This window comes from Panthera onca, chromosome E3, assembly GCF_046562875.1.
Source record: "Panthera onca isolate mPanOnc1 chromosome E3, mPanOnc1 haplotype 2, whole genome shotgun sequence".
NCBI classification, from domain to species: Eukaryota; Metazoa; Chordata; class Mammalia; order Carnivora; family Felidae; genus Panthera; species Panthera onca.
The window spans coordinates 6,150,001-6,169,986 of record NC_138354.1 but is presented as its reverse complement, the minus strand read 5'-3'; the positions used below and the strand labels follow the sequence as shown (position 1 = coordinate 6,169,986).

At 47.7% G+C, this 19,986-nt stretch overlaps 1 protein-coding gene across 13 annotated transcripts in view; it reads right to left on the bottom strand.

The window, feature by feature from the left end:
- The window catches only part of TRRAP (transformation/transcription domain associated protein), a 114,081-nt gene that overhangs the window by 17,189 nt on the left and 76,906 nt on the right, over positions 1 to 19,986 (bottom strand). For 7 of the 13 annotated variants that reach the window (XM_060649498.3, XM_060649496.3, XM_060649500.3 and 4 more), the window contains 13 exons: positions 18,173 to 18,292; positions 17,689 to 17,976; positions 17,383 to 17,520; positions 16,634 to 16,746; positions 16,115 to 16,250; positions 13,004 to 13,195; positions 10,207 to 10,435; positions 9,352 to 9,617; positions 8,696 to 8,796; positions 4,767 to 4,968; positions 3,457 to 3,621; positions 1,666 to 1,756; positions 213 to 412 (listed from right to left, as the gene is read on the bottom strand). In XM_060649498.3, the coding sequence (XP_060505481.1) occupies positions 213 to 412; positions 1,666 to 1,756; positions 3,457 to 3,621; positions 4,767 to 4,968; positions 8,696 to 8,796; positions 9,352 to 9,617; positions 10,207 to 10,435; positions 13,004 to 13,195; positions 16,115 to 16,250; positions 16,634 to 16,746; positions 17,383 to 17,520; positions 17,689 to 17,976; positions 18,173 to 18,292 (2,241 nt within the window). The remainder of the gene's footprint in view (positions 1 to 212; positions 413 to 1,665; positions 1,757 to 3,456; positions 3,622 to 4,766; positions 4,969 to 8,695; positions 8,797 to 9,351; positions 9,618 to 10,206; positions 10,436 to 13,003; positions 13,196 to 16,114; positions 16,251 to 16,633; positions 16,747 to 17,382; positions 17,521 to 17,688; positions 17,977 to 18,172; positions 18,293 to 19,986) is intronic. The other 6 variants (XM_060649503.3, XM_060649504.3, XM_060649508.3 and 3 more) reach the window with 3 other exon arrangements.

Below are 19,986 nucleotides of genomic sequence, written 5' to 3'. Positions count from 1 at the left end.
GTAATAAGCACGTCAAGGCCAGCGGAACTTTCTCAATTTCACCTCCTTCTCAACTTTCCTGCTTCAAATATTTGGGGCTGCATTAGTGCGCAAACATTAACTATCTGCTTACTCTACTGCTCGATTCGACAACACAGACATAAACGAGCAGGCACCCAATCTGAGGGCAACACGGCCCAAAGCACACGGGACGACGGGTTCTCTGCACGTACCTCTTCGTGCCAGTTTTCTCTGAACCAGACCATCTGATCGACGATGCCTTCCAGGGAAGACAGAAGTGTTGGGTGCAGTTCTCGCTGCATGTGCATGATTCGGCTGCAGCGCCACATTGGTGCTGTTGCTCTTATGGGCCCTGGATCTGATGCAGAATGGGACTGGTTACCCACTGAACTTGGCTGCTGCTGTCCAGAATCTGAGAGCAACACACACAACGCCAATGTCAGCGCAAAACTGGCCCGATGCGAGAGCTCGGTGCTCTAGAGGACCCATCGGCCAAAGCAACGCTGTTCCTGCCGGCGTGTTAGCACATCACGACAGCCGGCTCCCCGGGGGCTGGGTGGGAGCCGCCCCGGCTCCGCGGAGAGGTGCACCGAGGGACTCAGGCCCGCAGAACGCCACTGCCTACAGCCTGGCCTCCAATGTGTCGGCGGAAAGCGAACGGGCCCGTGTGCTGAGCGGTGAAGTGAGGTGAGGGTGCATGAGTGTTCGTGGTCCTCTCCTTTTTAACTTGGCTCAAAGCTTGAGCATTTTTTAAATGTTTGGAAAAAAATTCTTCACATTCCTTGCAGACAGCTCAGGGAATCTGAACGTACTTAATGGGCAAGTCTCCATGTCCTCATTGAGGAAAGCCAGACCATGTACGTTAAAAAGGTATTTTTAAAAATACAGTCATCTGCCATGTGAGAAATACGTCGTAGAACCCAAGGGCCGTTTTTCTAGCTTCGGCTCAGTCAGAAGAAAAAAACCTTAATTTTCAAACGACCAAACCACACATCCACCTGGGTGTGGTGGCCGTGAGGCCAGCACAGAGACGTGCGTGCAGTCCCTGGCTCACCCAGCTCATCAGCCGGGGGTGCAAACGTGCCCAGTGGGTCAGGTCACCTTTTTAAATAGTCTCTGCCCTTGCAGCATAAACGACCGGCTGTTAAAAACGTCCTGAAGCAAAGGGGCTTCAACTGCTCACACAGTACCATGTGCAGTGGGCAACTGAAGCCATTAGTAAGTTATTCACATACGAGTACTGCTCAATATGGATTAAAACCCTTCTGGTTTGAGTAAATTTTCACAACTGGCAAGACTGATTTCTATGCGGATTCTTCTGACAGCAGAAGATATTTCTTACAAAGGACACGTACAGTAGGTGACACTTACATTGCTTACCAGGACGCATTACTGAACTTTACAATTTGAGGTAAAAATTTCATATATTTTTTTCTACTTATGGACCAAATCACTCAGGTAAACAAACCCTATTAAACCACAGCAACGGCAAACCATCGACTTCCCTCAGTGATCAGGTTTTGCCTCCCAGCCCCGAAGTGTCCTCTCACTGGCTAGAGACAGACAGGCTGAGGGCGGGAGCGTGTCCACAGCCGTCGGCACATGGAATGCCCCCACGCAATGAGCCCTCCGCGGTCTGGCCAGCTGGCCCCGCCTGAGACATACCGCTCTTGTAGCGTTCCCGCTGCTCTATTTTCAGGGTCAGGTACAGGGTCCGGATGGGAAAGTAGACCGCCTGGGGATACACGCGTCCAACCTGCTCAGAGACACGGAGCATAAAGAGCACTGCTCACCACTGTGCTTCTAGATGAGGACAATCTGTATGGAAAATAACTTGTCGTTCATAAATGGGTGGGGGTCTGCATCTGGACCAAGGAGGCAAAATACTATACCACTGAGCTAATACATGAGTTCGGATTAAACAGCAGGTAAAATACCTAGTTTCCCTCGAAACGTCTGAGAGAGATCAACGTGGTGCCCAACTGGTTCTGCCTAGGGACGGACGGTTAATGACAGAGAAACCACTTTCGTTTGATTTGGTAAATCTGAGGAGGGCAAAACACACTGGTCCCTGGATCCTACTTGGGTAAGTAACAGGGAAACACAAAATGACACCAGTCAGTCTTTCTGTTAGGCAATTCACTGGGAACCGATTCTATTAGGTTCATTAGTGAAGAACTTTACTGTACGTGACGTCAGCAAGGAGGATGCTGAAAATTTTCTATTTAAGATAAGAAACACCAGTCTTACCAAACTGGGGCTTTATGGCTTCCTCAAAAGGTCTGAATAGCTACTATCATGTTACTCACACTCTTCAAAATGTGCCCAGAAGACACCAATGACATCTAGCTCTAGACGTTCAATGAGGACAATACCAAATGGACTGAATCGAGCAGATAAACGTCAAGCAAAATGCCAGCATCCAGGAACATAGCTGCAGTCTCTCGAGGGAAAAAGTAAAACCATTTCTGGGTACAACGTGCATGATGCATCTCATGTAAAGACAGATGAGTGTCATATTCCTAAACGCTCAGTTGGGAGCCACTTCATTCATGAAGTCAGTCACGGGGCTAACTTTACAGAAAGAAACACAGTCAAGGGGACTGTACATGAGACAGAACAGTCTCCAAACGTCTACTGTCTGGGTCCTTCCTCTATCCAGCAGGCTTCTCACAGAAGAGGGACAATCTGAAATCATCTCAACTAATGGTCATGAAAGCCCACAGGACCCCAGTGTGTCCCATCTCCAAAGCCCGTCCCCAGTGCACACAGCTTTCACCCTGCACAACTGCACAAGGTGGGACAAGGCTACCATTATGCTGACTTCAGTTTGAAGGGAGGCTCCAAAGGGTTCCGGCACGATGATGGGAAACCAGCTACGATCAGATACGCATTTCACTGTATTTCAGAGTAACCACTAGTAACTGTACATTTTAAGAGAATGCTTGTTTCATCTGCATCTTTATGTGGCATCATACGCAAGCAAAAAAATTAGCATTTTAACACATAACAACCGAGTGGCTTATTTCACTGCAACCTTGACCTATTCTTCAATCGTTTCTTTTTTTTTTTCTTAAGGCTTTTATTTTTTGAGAGAGAGAGAGTGAGCAAGTGAGCAGGGGAGGGACAGAGAGAGAGGGAGACACAGAATCTAAAGAAGGCTCCAGGCCCTGAGCTGTCAGCACGGAGCTCAGAGCCCGACACGGGGCTCGAACTCACAAACTGCGAGATCATGACCTGAAGTGAAGTTGGATGCTTAACACACTGGGCCACCCAGGTGCCCCTAATTCTGCGATCACATCTAATTGTGCTTCAGATCAAGTGATGTCGAAGTGTGTACATCTTCCTATCTTTCACTTATTTTCAGTGTTTTGAGCATGCACCTTCTTTCCAGAAAAAACAATGTGAAATGAAGACATAATTTTCTTGTGAACAAAGAGACCTTGTTATTCGCACCTGGCTAATAAGGTTCAAAAGCAGCTTTCCCTCGGAGCCAACCAGGCAGGTGAGCAGCTGGGGGATCCAGGCCAGCCACTGGATGGGCGGCACGCCGATGCAGTACTTGTCGACAGCATCTGCCAAAGTATTTTTGTCGTCATCAAAACTCAGAAGCCACAGCACCTAAGACAGGAGGAAAAATCCTAGAGGTGAATAAAGATTCTGAGGCCCTTAATCCGGTGCCTTTTCCCCAACATAGCACATAGAATAGCCTTATGGGCAATGTGTGAAAAGTATGTACGAAATGGCCAATGCTGCTAAACTTCACGTATAAATCACAGACGGATAAAACCCCAAGTGTGCACACGGTCCTTATGTAGACTCAGCATTACTGCCAATCATTAACTGCCCCAACCTGCCGGCGACCAGTGGCCAGTGACCTCCGAATTCACACTCATGACCTCACCAAAACAAAAGGGCCTTTTGCCAAAAATCTCTGATGAACAGCACCCCGGCGTCAGGTGGGCCACACGCGGCAGCCTGGTGTCCACTGTCTGCAACAATTATGTTGAGAAGTAGGCAAATCCGAAGTCAGATACTTAGGCAGCTTCTTTGCATCACTATAGCTAGTCTGTGTTTCTAGGGTCACTTTTAAATACCAGGTGCTGACATTCATTCCAGATGTTGACGTCAAATCAAGGAATCCTAAGAAACCCAAACCCTTAACGGACAAAACAGAAAAGCAGAACTTACTCCTACGTTTTCTACAAGGATTAATTCTGGGTTTTGTTTCTGCTTCTTGAATAAATTGATAAGAATTACGTAAGTAAAAAGACGAGAAGCCACGCTGAGGAAGCAGCCTCAGGGTCAAGCAGTCACCCTCGGCATGGTCCATGGCACGGTGCTGGGGTGATATGGGACAAGAACTCTAGCAGCTGTGACCTCACCCTGCAGTGTCTGTGGAAGTCAGAGGATCCCACGCCCCCTGCGACTAGAGCTGAGCAGCTCTGTGACCATGCGCACCTTCCCTGCAGGTGAGATGTGAGCATCTATGGGGTGTCCGGCAGGTAAGCACTGCTCCCCCCACCCCGCCCGCCGACAGCCTCCCCGGCAGTCTCCAGAGGGAGACCCCACAGAGAACACTGGACTCAAGTTTTCTTAGTTCGCAAATGGAACGATGACAGATGCTGTCAAGAGTGACGGGGACCGATGGTGCAGGCGTGAGACAGTCCCCCCTACCCCAGCACGGATTAGGAAACAGCCGATTCCTCGTGGAAGCCTTAAGGCTACTGGAGGCCTTCGGGGAAAACCGGTTCTTTTGTTCTCACCTTGGCTAAGTATTTCCTCGATTTGCTCTCATTCTGATGCCGGCAGGCGTGCAGGTAACAGGTGATGGCGGACACCCCGAGGTGCAGCTGCCGCTCCTTCACGAAGATGTTCTCCAGGTAGTCGCCCCACATGGCCCAAGCTTTCACCAGCACGTCGTGCATTTGTACGGCTGCAGAAAAGGCTTTGTTTGCTTCCTCAGATCTGAGAGGACACAAATCAGAGCATAATTATTTTTAGGTGAGCTTTGTGTAACATAAAACCAAGCATTTTAAGATGGATAATTCAATGGCGTTTAGTACACTCAAAATGTCATACAACTGCTACTCAATTGGGTTCCAAAACACTGTCATCATCCCAAAACGAAACCCACACCACGGAGCAGTCGGTCTCTGTTTCCCCCAACCTTCAGCCCCTGGTGACTGCCAGCCAGCTTTCTGGCTCTGTGCCTTGACCTTATCTGCATGGTTCGTATAAACGGGATTATGTATCATGTGATTTTGCGTCTGGCTTCTCTCAGCACAGCATCTGAGGTTCACCTATGTTGTAGGCAGCGTCAGCCTCTTGTTCCTTTTTACGTCTCACTTCTGTCCGTTGCACTGCTTACCCGTTCACTTGAGCTGTTTTGCCAAGTTTTGTCTGTGCCGGCTACTGTGCACAGAGCTGCTATGAACACTCGTGAGCAAGTGCCTGCTTGAGCACCATTCCTTATTCTCTTGCCTATGCATCTAAGACTGGAATTCCCAGGTCATAGGATAATTCTGCATTTAATTTTTTGAGGAGCTGACAAACCATTTTCCACAGTGATTGCACCATGTCACTAGCTGCAAATAAGAGACAGTTTTGCATCTTCCAACAACGTACAAGACACGAAAGAACTAGATATTCCTGGCCCTTGTGAATCTAAACGCAGATCGAATCCAACCGCATGAAAAGGATCATACACCATGATCAAGGTCAAATGAGATTTATTGCAACACAAGGTGGTGATCAACAAACAAAAAGTCAGCCCATGTGACGCATCACATGAACAGAATGAAGAGGAAAAACATGGAGCCCATCAGTTGGTGCAGGAAAAGCATTTGATGAAATCCAACACCCTTTCATGATAAACACGGCCCACGAACTAGGTATGGAAGGAAACTACCCTAACAGAATAAAGGCCACACACAAAAAGCCCCTCGGTAACATCACAGTCAGTGAGGAAAGGCTGAAAGGTCTTCCTCTATGATCAGGAACAAGGCAAGAACTTTCACCACTTCTCCTGAACTCAGTATTGAAAGTCCCAGGTAGAGCAATTAGGCAAGAAAAAAGCAAAGGCATCCAGATTGGAGACAAAGATGTACAATTATCTCCATTTGCAGATGACGCGATCTTACGTAAAGAACACCCCCAAGAATCCACACACACACACACAAAACGATCAGAGTAAATAAACACTTCACAAAGTTGAAAATGTAAGAGAAGTATACAAAATTCAGTTGTATCTCTATACTTTAGCAATGGAGAATCTAGAAATAAAGTTAAGAAAATGATTTACAGTAACATTAAGATCTTTTAGGAATCATTTAACACCAAAAATGCAAGACTTGGACGTTAAGAGCTATAAAACACTGTTAAATGAAACAAAGATAAACACCTCTTGTGTTCCTGAATGGGAAGATTTAATATCATTATGATGACAATATTCCCCAAGTTAACCTACGGATTCAAGCTCTACAATCCTGGCTGCCTCTTTTACAGAAATGGATAACCTAACGTTCACGTGGAAAAATGTTAGCAACTCCAAACAGCCAACAATCTCAAACAAGAATCAAGCTGAAGAACACTTCCCTGTTTCAAACTTTACTGCAAAGCAACAGTGAGCAACACGGTGTGGCAGCCGTGTAAGGACAGACGTACATCAGGGGATGGAACCGAGTGTCCAGAAGCAAACCTGGATTCCTCTGGTCGACTAACTTTCAAAAAGGGTGCCAAGGTCATTCTACGGGGAAGTAAGTCTTTTCAAGGAATGGTGCTGGGACACAGTACGTACAAGTGCCAAAGAACGTATCTGGACCACTACCTCGTGCCACGTATAAAAATTAACTCAAAATGGTTAAAGACCTAAATGCAAGAGCTAAACCCGTAAGACTCTTTCAAGAAATCACAGAAGTAAATCTTGTGACCGTGGGTTCGGCGGTGGGGTCTTAGCTATGGCATCAGAAGTACGAGCAGCCTAAGAAAACGGATGCACTGGACTTCGAAACGAGAGGCTGTGTGCGTTGGGGGCACCGGCAAGAACATGAGGCGTTGCAGTGACACACCCGACAGAGAGACCTTCGTCCACACGTGTAAGAACTGGAGCTCGAAGGTAAAAAGTCAGATAATCCAACTAAGAAATGGGCAAAATAACCGAACACACGTCTCCGGGGAGAAGGATAGATGCTCAACACCACCCACCACCAGGAAAAGGACGGTCAACACTGCAGCGAGGCACCAGCATGGCCGTGATCAGCAAAGTGGGAAGTAATGAGTGTTGGCAAAGATGCGGAGAAACTGGAAAGCATAGAGACTGCTGGTGGGAATGTAAAATGGAGCAGCCATTGTGTAAAACCATTTGGCAGATTCTCAAAAAGATAAGTGCCACGTGACCCAGTGATTTCACTCTGAAGTATGTGTCCCCAAGACCAGTGAAAGCACATGCTCACACAAAACCTTGTACGTGAACGTTCATAGCAACATGACTCACAGCAGCCACGAGCAGAAACCATCCAAATGCCCATTAACTGTTGAGCAGATAAATAAAATGTATAGACACACAGTGGAGCGTTCTTTACCCACAAAGTGGAGCAAAGCACTTGCATCGGCTACAGCACAGACAACCCTTAAAACCATGATGCTGCGTGAGAAGCTGGGCACAAAAGGCCACAGACTGTATGGTTCCGTTTATACGAAATGTTGAGAATGGGCACGTCATAGAGATAGGAAAAGATTAGCAGCTGTCAGGGGACAAAGGAAGGAGAAAATAGGGAGTGACTGCTAACAGGTATGTGGTTTCTTTTGGGGATGATGGAAAGGTTTTAGAAATAGCAGGTGGTGATGTGTACAACTCTGTGAATGTACTAAAACCCACTGAACCGTATGCTTTCAAATGGGTTATTTTATGTCATATGAATTTAAAACACTAAAAACAACAACAAAAAAAAAAAACCAAAAAAAACTTTTACTTTGACAAAATCACTTCCTTATTTAAAATAAGCTAAAGAAGTAACCCCTATTGTTGAAAACGTGAGAGTTTGAGAGCGCTTCAAACTCTACATACGGCATCGAGCAGCATCTTGTCAGTATATCTCATTTGTACACTTCTTATAAAACTTCATCTGATGTGCATTTCTGCAAAACAGGATTCTGTGACCTTTTTCTGTAATGCACCAGATGATAAGCAGGTTTAGGCTTTGTGGGCCCAACAATTTGTCACAACTGTGGCTGTAGTGTGAAAGTGGCCACACAGGCAGTGTCAGTGGGGATCGGTGTGTCCCAGCACATCACTTATAAAAAACAGATCCTGGCTGGGTTTGGCCTGCATGTTACTACCGACTGGTCCCCTGCTCTAAAACAGGAAATGTCTCCATAAAAGGAATGAAATCACCTCTGGTCCAAAATGTCACGCTGTGAAAATGGGGAAATGAATCCATGCCATCAGCATTTTTGTGTTCAAGCAACTCATTTAAAAAAAAAAAAAACGTCTCTAAGTTCTATACATCAAACTGGCTTACCAATCTGCCGCAACTTACGATCTTCACAGAGATAGGACACCTGAAACATCACACCTGACAACTGTCACCGAACCATACAGACTTTGAGCTTCACAGGCACTTCAAGTTATAAAAAACTATTTACATAATCTGACGAATTTTCCTCTTACTCTCCTTCTACGTAACATACATACTTGTTGATCTGAGCCAAGAACATTCCCTTCAGGGCGTAAAACTCAGCAGTCATCTCTTTTGTGAAGTATTTTAGGTTTGTAGATTCAATAACTTCAAGGCCCTGTTTAAAAACAAACAAACAAACAAAAAAAGTAGGAAAAGAGTTACTGAAATTTCATCAAAATATTTAGCTAGGCGGTAAAGGTCATCGACAAGTGTACGTGAAGTTGACAGCAGACCTCGCCCACCACAAACAGCTCTAGATGTACAGACAGACAGCTCCTAAGTGAATTGCTAAATGCCAGATTCAGCGCTGGACACCTTAAAGGATACTGTTTTTTTCTATAACTTTACGCGTCTAGTTCGTCTCTTCGTTTTTATTAACGTTCCTCTGATCATCAAAATCTCCCTTATACCCTCATAATCAGTTTTTCATTTTCTTTCCTTACATAACCTTAACCAAGCGTAGTATAGAGCTGAGACCATAAAATGTACTTCAAACGCTCCAGTGCTTTCCTTTCCCTTTCGGTTTTTGAAAGGACAGTCTCCCACTAACGACGCTGTGCTTTCAGAAAGTTCTGGCTCGCTTTCCCTACAATTTGCACCAGGAGTTCGCACGTGGGCACTCGCTCTTCGCCAGACCGCCTCAGCAAAGGGGCTTCCGCTGTCACTGTACCTGCATACACTCGTTCTTCCCCATGACTCCTGCCAGCTGGAGGTAGCATTTGACTTGCTGTCGAATCTTCTGGAAGCAATCCACAATAGGCACAGTTGGAATAGTGTGAATACGACTTAGTATGTCCAGAGCTACATTGACCAGTCCTTGTTTTCGGGCAATTTTCCCATACTGGATGATCGCAGAAGCAGACGCATGCACCCCGAGCATGGCATTGTTTGAACTTGGATCGTGCTGAGAACTGTTTTCATATGCAGTTACAATCGCTAGAGAGCAAAGAAAAGAGCTATCAGTCTCCGCGAAACATTTCTCAAAGTGTTCCACGATAAGGCTCAAATAAAAAATGAAAAACACACACATGGCTTATGAAAACGGGAAGCTCTGCGATAAACCCGTTACCTTTCCTTGCATTTTACACAAAGAAAGTATTTTACGCAAGAGTAAGGTGTAAAAAGCGCTGACTAGTGAGCTGAGCATTTACCATCGTGGCTAACTAAATGGCAAAGGTGGCTCTAAACAGAAGTCTGGCGGGGTGAGGGGATGAGCCAAAAGGCCCAGGAAGACTGGAGAAGCCTCCACACGGCCACCTTCAAGTGGCTCTTCCTCGGGGACCTTCACAACGAGCGCCACACCCCGGAGCTCCGATCCCCCAGCCTGCACCCCAGCAGCTCCTGTGCCAGCAAAGTGTTAACAGGCTGGGGAAATCTCCCCACCTTTCACTGCCTTCACTTCTACCCTTGCCATACCAACCACCACCTACCCAACCTGCCAGAAAATAGAAAATCTGGTAAAAGAAAAAAAAACACGACAAAACCAAGACATGAAACCAGAACAGTGGGGTGTCTGGAAAATTACATGATGAATGCATGCCGGACCAGGTAGGTTTACCCTGGTAATGATGCTGCCTCCACATGAACACGCTGCTCCAGTGGGACAAGTCATCAGACACGATGGGCAGCCGGTTCCTCCAAGTCTTCACCACCGTCTTCATGTCATGTAGGCTATTGTTCCGGCCCAGGTTGGTCGGCTGCAAGCCTGCGTTTATTTGTGCAGCTTCCTGAAGCTCAATGATTTGCTGGGCTGCCTGAATGGGACCGGCAGAAGGGATTCCACGGTAAGCATTGAAGGGCACATGAGAAACATAAATCAGAGCCCTTCAGCAATCCAACGACTGTCAGGCTGTCACGACTCACCGAGGAAGCTCTCCAGCTCGTATAGACACCTCAAGGCCACGCTTCACTTACTCTTCACCCCAAAGTGTGCTCTTGTGCTCCCCCCACTTTTAAAAGCTCAGCTCTGCGGCTACTGCGATAGGAGAGGGACGACAGTGGTGTGGGCAGCACACCTTGCTAACGGCAGTCCCCCCACACTAGTTCTTTCCCATTCCCTCTGCCACCAACGAAGTGTGGCTCTCCTACCGAGCTCGGACCACAGCAGCCTGGCCCCCTGCCCTCAGGCCCTCCTTCCAGCAACTTAAACCCAGAGCCACACCATGCATCTGAAAACAGGATTCACAGGTGATCCCTTTGGGCTGGCACATACATCTTCAGTCATGTCTCTCGTGGGTCTGTCCAATTCATTGCCCTTTACACTCTGATGAGTTGCTGGCTCCAAACTGATAGAAATGCCCTGGCACAATCCCGATCCTATCCAAATCCTACCTGGAAGGTTCTACTCCCTCCCACAGGGATTTCTCCCTTCTCTAAATCCTGTGTTTACTCCCTGTCCTACCACACGGCGCTGAATTCTTGTTTTAAGTTTTGCTTCTTATGGCTGCCCTCTCTCCAGCTGGATGGTCCTCTGGGGCAGAATTTTTGTTTCAAAAGTGTTACATCCTCGCCAACATGGCACTAGGCTTGGCACCTGCTAGCTCGTTGACTGAGCTTAGTGGTAGACACTGCCCGCATGAATCTCTGCTCTCTATCCGCACCTCAAGTTCAGGGCATTGCCTTCAGTGTCCTGAAACCTCCCTCTCACCAAAACCTCACCAGAAACCCAAGAGTGGGGTATTTCTTTTACAACAGCTTTACAGACATACAATTAAAATATCACTGAAATCACTCAAGTTTTTAGTTCAGTAGTTTTTAATATATTCTCAACACTGCAGAATCATCAACAGCACCTAAGTATGGAACATTCTCATCACTCCCCACAGCGGCCCTGGACCCGTTCAGCGGCCTCGCTGCATCCTTCCTCCCCACGAAGGTGACAATCGCTGGCCTGCTCTGTCTCCGTGGAGTGCCCTATCCTGGGCACTTCTCGTAAGTGGAGTTAGACGGCATATGGCCTTCTGTGCCTGGCTTCTTCACTCAGGGTATTTCTAAGGCTCACCCACCTGTACCAGGACTCCACTCCTTCATACTGCCCAGACATGCCACTTTTTATCTACTCGTCAGTGGAGGGTCACGTGGCTAGTTTCCACATTTTGGCTACTTAATGTACACTATGCTGCTGGGAACATCGGCGTACAAGTATTTGTGTGGTTGTGTTTTAATTTCTCTAGGATTGAAACAGCTGTCATATGGTCATTCTACACTTCATATTCTGAAGAACCGGCAGACTGTTTCCAGGCTATTTTATAATCCCACCAGCAGTATAATGTGGGTTCTAATTCCTCCACATCCTCACCAACATGTTACTGTCTTTTTTATCCTAGTAGGTATGAAATAGTATCTTGCCATGGTTTTGATTTGTGTTTTCCTAATGACTGATGCTGAGCAGCTGTTCCCTTGCTTGTAGGATCATCTGTACATCTCCTTTGTAAATGAAATTGGGTTCCTTATCAAATTTGGGCAGTTTTCAGCCCTTATTTCTTCAAATGCCCCATCAGCCCCTTTTCTGGCTTCATTCCTTCTGGAATCCCTACTATGGTAAGTACGTTGGTACACTATTTCTATATTATTTGTAAAATGCACCCACTTAAGTCTCTGCTCAGTTAGCTCTGTGGTCAGCTAGCTAACCAGAGATTTCCCCAAAGACCAAAACCAGTTAAGTCTCTCGGCCTTTGCTGAGGGGCCGTGTGCCTGCCCTGGCATGCATTTGACACTCAACCAGGCGATTTTCAGTCCTGCCTTAGCTGTCACTTCCTGCTTATACAGAGCCTCAAGGGCAGCCAGAGGGGTGGGAAGAAGGGGGTTCTATGGAGAGAAGCAGCACATGTGAGGGGCTGTGGGGAGAGACTGCATCAGAGCTGAGCAGCTGAACAGGTGGCCTGTGTGGCTGGAACACACTGTCAGCAACAGGGAGATGACCCACAGAGGAAGAGGCTAAGGCACAGGCTAGACCGGCAATCTTAAGGGTCTCTGAGGACGCAGGACTTTTTAGGCTGTGCAGTGGCATCACACATTGATGGTGGCACAGGGGACGTGAAAGAAAATGCCTAGAGCAAAATTAAGAATCCTCAAAGTCACTCGTGGGATGTCATCTGTCATTTACAGGCCACAGAAGCTCCCAAAAGAGAAGCCACATTTCATCCCTCAGGATTGAGACTCTGGCCTTCCTTTCGCTGAGGACCAGCTTGAATGAGAGAGGACAGGACAGGTGAGAGGATCTTCCTCTCGGTCATCCAGGTCAGTTTACGGACCTAAGCCTGGCCAGGGGGTGGCCTGCTGTGACGGCCCCCGAGACCGCCCGAGGACACGCGCGTACCCACCTGGAGAAGAGGCGTGTGCACGTGCGACACCACGTGCGGCAGCCGCCGCCACTCGCGGATGGCCAAGCTGCTGGCCATCTCCACCAGGCGCTCGATGAAGCTGAGCTGCTGCTCCTCGGGGTGGCAGATAGCCAGGTACCCGCGGTACATGTTGACCTTCCAAGCCATCTCTTTGGGGCAACTTACTTCCACCTGGTGGTGAAAACACAGTGCGTGGATGCAATGGGCAAACTTCCTTTCAGTGTGAAGGGTCAACATGGTGGGCCGATTGTTTGGGAGCCAATTTTATAAGGAGATAAACAGACATTAAGCCATGAATAGATGCTTCTTTTCTTTTCAGAAGTCAGGCATGTAGGTTACATTTCCTAGATACTCTCCTTTTCCCAAAACCAGTGAGCACCCAAGTCTCTACAGGGTCCTCACTTTAAGGTCATTAGTGATTCCAAAAAAGAGGGAAACTGATCGCTGTTGTGATAGAAAAGATTAACGACCACCGCTCGGCTACAAAGTCAGCCAGAGAATTTCCAAAGTATTAAATATACGTTCAACTCCACTCGGATCGATATAATTTTGAATTGTTTCCAGTTCATAACTGTTAGCCTGAGAAACTAATCTAACTTGTTCCATGTTATAGAAGGAAGCAAAAGTCGATGGTTTAGGTTAGGAATATGAGAAAACACTCATAAATTTCACTGTCACTTAATTTCCCCTAGATTTCTTCTATCTTAGTTATCAGTTCTATTATGAAGCAGACTGAGCCCAGAGCGGTCACATTTCCTCTCGTTGGCTCTGACCCGGCCCCCCCCCCCCCCCTACACACACATGGCCCAGAGCCACGTAAAGGCTCCACATGCTCCCCCTTTCTGCCCTCGAAAGCTCTATTTGCCAACCACCTGCTGAAGAAAGCATTACAACTTGTCTCATTTGATCAGTCTCTTACAGAGCATTTAAAAACAAATGATAAAAAAATTAAGGTCTTTTCAAAATAATCTCTGTGTGTTAAGAAGAAAGCATCTCTCCGTTGAAGGTATTTTATAGGATTCGATGTGAGACCAACATAACATTCATTCTGAAGCATCGTTAGCAAATAAACCCGATACACATTTTAGTGCCCTAATACCACCTAAATCACGCAAGTATGATGAGGATGGTGAAGACAGCGCCATCCTGCATTCACAGAACTCTCTGGCTTGTTTTTTCTGACACCTCACTTCTTCAAGCATGTTCACGTTCACAGCCTCTCTCGATCTCAATAACCCAATGATGGAAGAAATTCAGGAAGACAGACTTGTCAAAACATGTGCTTCTAAGACAATCCTCTAAAATCACACCGACCTCACATTTTCTGGACTTAAACACTATTCAAGAAGATGGGCTTTTGTCAATCACCACACCTATCCTCCGTAAACCAAGAACACAGGCATCTCTTCTGTTTCCTATGCCGTTTATTAACCCAAACCAAGAAATAATGGTACTTCTGCAAGCAGCCCTGGAATCACAATGCACAGGAACGAAAACAGAAGTCATTTGATTTTTTTCCTTTAAGTATTAGTAAATGAGTAAATAATTTTGGACTATGAAGACTACTTGAATTTATTGCAGACTCCTAAGAATGTTTATTCACATACTTTGAGCTTTTTCCTAATCAGCATGTGCCTTACAAGTCTTTGGAAAATTATCAAGTGCTTCTGAAAGAAGAAATTCACTGATCAGATTATGGATAGCACGACGCTGTGTGTATTTGGCTAAGCGAAACCCTGGGAAGGGAGTAAAAAGGAAACATCAGATCGAGCTATAAATATTTACTCAGTAGAACGTAAATACATTTTGTCAGAAAAAAAAAAAAAAAAATCTGTATTTTACCCATAACACGAGACTGGTCATCTCTGGGAGTAACAAACTCCCTGCATCAGATGAGCAATTTCCAGATCCCAACCCCAAAGTCAAGCCCTGTTCACACGGTCTGTGACCATCTCAGTTCCATGACCTTCTACATGTTTGTTAAAGAGTAACATCAGGAACCACAGTAACCACAATACAGGTTAAAATTCTGGACTCCTCATTTGCGAGAAAGCAGCCCCATAATCCCACGTGCTCTTGCCGTCTCCAAATGACAAGAGAAGAGGAAAATCAGTGGTGTGGATGTAACCAAACCCTACTGGGTAGAAGGGCAGGTGAGGACAGGACGGTAGCACTTCCTTCAGCTCAACCCCAAGCATGAACGTCACAGGGAAAAGGTGGAGAGCCGAGGAGGAGCAGGGAAGGAGGCCGAAGGGGAACAGGAGGAAGGGCCCAGATGACAAATGAGGAGCAAAAAGAACGGCTGCATCCAAGGACTGCCTAACGTGGGGTCCAGATGACACAGAGTCGTACCGTGCAATACTGCAGCTTTCGGGGCCTGATCTCCCCCAGTGGAGACAGAGGGAGCTGCACCTCTGTGCCCACCTTCCCGCTGGGTACTCAGTTCTGCTGGATGGAACTTCACCTTAAAAAACGTGGAGCTCAGGGCACACCTGGGTGGCTCAGCTGGTTAAGCATCCGACTCTCAGGTCATGACCTCACAGTTCCCAGGATCCAGCCCTGTGTCAGGCTCTGCACTGACAGCATGGAGTCTGCTTGCGATTCTCTCTCTCCCTCTCTCTCTGCCCCTTCCCTGCACTTGTGTACCCACTGTCTCTCAAAATAAACTTAAAAAAAGAAGTGGGGCTCAACCAAGTTAATGACTCAAGTTCCGTTACACTACGCTGCTTTCACTCGTGCGACACAGAACACACTTTGTAACACCACATCACTCAGCAGACCTTACCGCCAGGCCCGGCCCGGGATGTGCCCTTGCACCTGCACTTCCAGCCATGCTTCTGCACCAAGTCCGCCTCGACGGACTACTACTTAATCTAACGCCTAGATGGAACCGATCCAGGAAAGGGCTTAGAGACGACCAAAAATAATGCCTGCTTCCCAAGTGCTATTTTTCATCTGCCAAAATGCCCAGTTTGTTCTAAGTGAGGAGAACACTCTAGAGACTTAGGGCTTTGTGGAAGGGACCCACGCGGCTGTGGAGAACATAATCTGGGCCCAGCGAGTTCTCAGGCAGCAGGAAAGTGGCCTCACCTGCACCAGTGCCTCCTTCATGGCGGTCCAGTTGGACACCCGCCAAGCACACTCGAGGACGAGGTAAGGGTTTATGTGCCCTTTGGACTGGCCATACTCCGTCAAGGCTTCCCATTGGTTCAACTCCTTCGAGCACCTAGAAGACCAGAGATTCAAGAGCACAAGGTCAGGTACCAACACACTCGCAGACTGAGACAGGGCAGGAGACATTAAGTCGTTTGTTGCCATTCCACAGAAGAAAACAGAAATTTTCCCCCCAGAGCAAATTTTTCCCCCAAGGTGCCCATGGCAGTGAGCCACCCGCTCTCTGAAATAACAGCTCCCCCAGAACACCAAGGGCTGCCCGCCACAACACAGTGGAGAGCTCGGAGAACTGGAAGAAGTTGTTCCTTTCTTCATAATAAGGCCATAGCGAAAGTAGCGAAGTCCCCTTTTAAAAACACACATGAGGAAATTTCAGAGACTTTTTTTACTGGATCTCTTCATGGACTCCTGAATGCATCAAGCACGCTGGCGTACCGAATCCAGTGGTCCTCCCAAAGCTGGTACTCTGGGAAGATAGCAGGGGACGCGTTACTCCTCTCATGCTCCTTCTTGGCTTTGTCCATTGCCTTCTCGTAAGATTCTTGTGCCTGGAGAAGTTAATCACGCTCTCAATTATTTAGGACAACCTGGATCTCAGGCCTGGGGGTGCCCTAAGCTCTTCTCTAAGATCATTGCCACCCGAGAGGCTCCACATGCACAGGGAACAGGGATGGCCCCCGTACCTCCCGCCCCCTCGCCCGTCACAACAGACAGTGTAGAGACCGCCGAGCCCCAGGATGAATCTCTCTGTCCCTCAGTGAGGACAGCAGAGCCCAAAGCTCGTGCCTGTTCTGGAGTTTCTGCGGCTCAGTGTCCTACACAAGGCCGAGAGCCATATCCTGGGACAGCGGCCCAGGCTACATACAAAGGACAAACACGAGGATTAAGATTTCAACACTGAATGTAATCTACCTGCCACTTCCAACAGGACCACTGACTGCAGATAAAAAGCATCCACGTTAGCAACTAACAGTAAAGGATCGTGGACTGAGTTTCAAAAATGTTTGTGTCATGTATGTGTGTTTCTCTTCAACTGAGATTTCAATCAGAAGGCCTTTCTACGCAGGGTGTTTCAAATAAACACGTGAACTTATTTAACGTGAACTCTGACTTGACAATGTTAGAAACCACCTCTCCTCCTCCATCCGGCTCGGCCGGCTCATTGGACACTGGGTGGTGGCTACCTGCTCAAAGAATCCGTGCTGCTCGTAAGCAATGGCAGTCGCCGTCTCTGAATACTTGCAACGCTTCTGCCACAAACCAGCCCACATATCTTCCTCTTGTAACAGAGAGTACAGTTCAGCCAGGGAGTCCAGGATCTCCTGAAAACAGAGCATGGTTTCTTGAGTGCTCCTGATAAAAACCTTTCCTCTTCCTCCCAATAAAGCAACGTCACTGGGCTGTAACTTAAAATCGCTCGGGAGAGGCTTACTGAAACCGTGAGGCCCCAAGCCAGGAAGACGTGACCCAGAAGACAAGGTGGGCCTCACCTGCTGGGGTGGAGTTATGCTCTCCTGCTCATAAAATTCCGTGGTTTGCTTCGGCTTAATCTGCAGACTCAGACCTTTCTCAAAAGCCTGGTGCTCCAGCATTAACGTGGACCGGAACCAGAGGTTGTGTGTCTTCCCCAAATACTTCAGAACGCAGGGCCTGATGGGAATTGGGGGGACACACTGGGACATGGCCTCGACGAAGCAGTTCAGCGCGCTGGGCTGACAATCCCGCTGCACCTGGTGGCTGCCGCTGCACAGGAACGGGCTGATCTCACCAGCCAGAGCCTACAAGCGAAGCACACGTGAACTGAGGTCTTCGCTCTCTTACACAGCATCTGACAACATTTGGGGAGGATTCACCATTAGTGAATGGGGCGTGGTTGCCTCATCCTTTGAAACTGAGCCAAGATTGTTTTCTTTCACCGAGATTTATCAACACCGAAAACCACATCTTCCAAAACAGGATGTAAGACAGACTCACGTGCTGCTGTCTGTCGGACAGAATTTTCCACAATCTGGGAAAAAGCTGGACCCACGTCTTTTCTGCCAGTGTTGTGGAAATGTGACAGAGCTGGACAAAAGCGCTGAGCAGTGCTCCCGTCTACGGAAAGAACAAAGGTCCATGTAACCACGCAGGGGTCTCACGTCCACGCTCAAGATACTGCTATCTCTGCTGTCTCATGCTTTATCAGACACTTATCCACTGTCAAATTTTCAAAGATCAAGTGTCATAGCAGAGCATAAACACAGATTCTGAGCATGAGGAACCCATGGGTGCTTAGGAGTCAGTGACGTGCCTACATATTTTTAACTTCTTTTAAATGTTTATTACTGAGAGAGTGAGCGTGCACACGTGGGGGGAGAAGCAGAGACAAGGAGACAGGATCCAAAGCAGGCTCTAGGCTCTGAACTGACAGAGAGCTTGATATAGGGGCTCAAACTCATGAACCATGAGATCATGACCTAAGTGGAAGGCAAATGCTTAACCGACTGAGCCACCCAGGCGCCTCTACATTTTTTGACTTTTAGGGCATTTTCTAACTTTTAAGGGCATTTTCTAACATGGTTCCACCACGTCCAAAAAGTATAAACGCAATGCTGACACAGATGTGTTAACAAGAGGCACAGGGACTCCATCAAAGCTGGAAACATGAAAGAGGAAAAGAGGAGGAGCACATGCATAGAAGGGAAGTTCTTGGCCAAAGAGTACAATTCTGCAGAACAGATCAAGAACTGAAGATCCAGAGTGTCTGCAGCTGACGGCCGGCGAGATGGAAAGAGCCAGGGTCAGGAACTAAAAGCCCGGATGGTGAATCAAATCCACAGATGCCTCTGACTTTGTCCACAGCTTTGCTGGTTTTCAAAGTCTGAATCGGCTGCCGATATTTCCTACAAACAGGCAGGTTTCAAGCCTGCTGGAAGCCCACTGGGCCCATGGGGCACACCTCCCCACAGAGACAGGGCTTCAGGGACACATGCGTCATGACCAGGCTCTCCTTTCTCCAACAGCAAACCGAGGAAGGGAAATCACCCTCATGTCCACATCTACTAAAAATGCAGAAAGCAAAGCTACGAACATTTCAAGGAACATGGGTGAAAACATTTAATAAGTGAAGAATGCTCCGGTTTGGTACTCGGGCTCCCCCATGAGGCAGACGGGAGATGAAACGACCACGGAGGACCTCGGTGGCTGCCCCTTCCTCCCCGGCCTCGGGGGCCTCCTGCCTCCAAGTCAATCTAGCAGAGACCGGAGCGCTGAAGGGCCACACGTGTTCACACACCTGCTGCTCATCTCGAGCCGTGAGTCGGGGATTCCACAGGTCCCCGGCCTGTACTCATTCACGCACTGTCACGGAGAGGCTGGTGGCTTTGCCAACGCCAAGGAGAACAGGAGGGGACACTGGCGTCAACACGTTTCTCACAGGGAGGAAGACAGCCAATTCTGGGACAAGACGCCCAGGGCAGAGAAGAGGGCAGGAGCGCCTGGTTCCATGAAGGACCCGACCCATTCACGTGCCTCCTAGTCCCTCTGGACTTAGAAACAAACTGTCTGGAGGCACCGACTGGCCCCTGACCACTTCACGGGTGGAGGGGCCTCGGGAAGGAAAATGTCAAGGTCAAACAGACTTATAAATGCAGTGACTTATAACCCCACCTTGCTCTACAAAAAACAGAAATATGAAAAATAACTTCCATCAACACGTGATAAAATAACATGAACGCCACTCTGACTTCTGAAGCCTCCTGGTGGCTTTCACTGTTCTCCACAGCACTCACCAGCCCACACAGCCACAC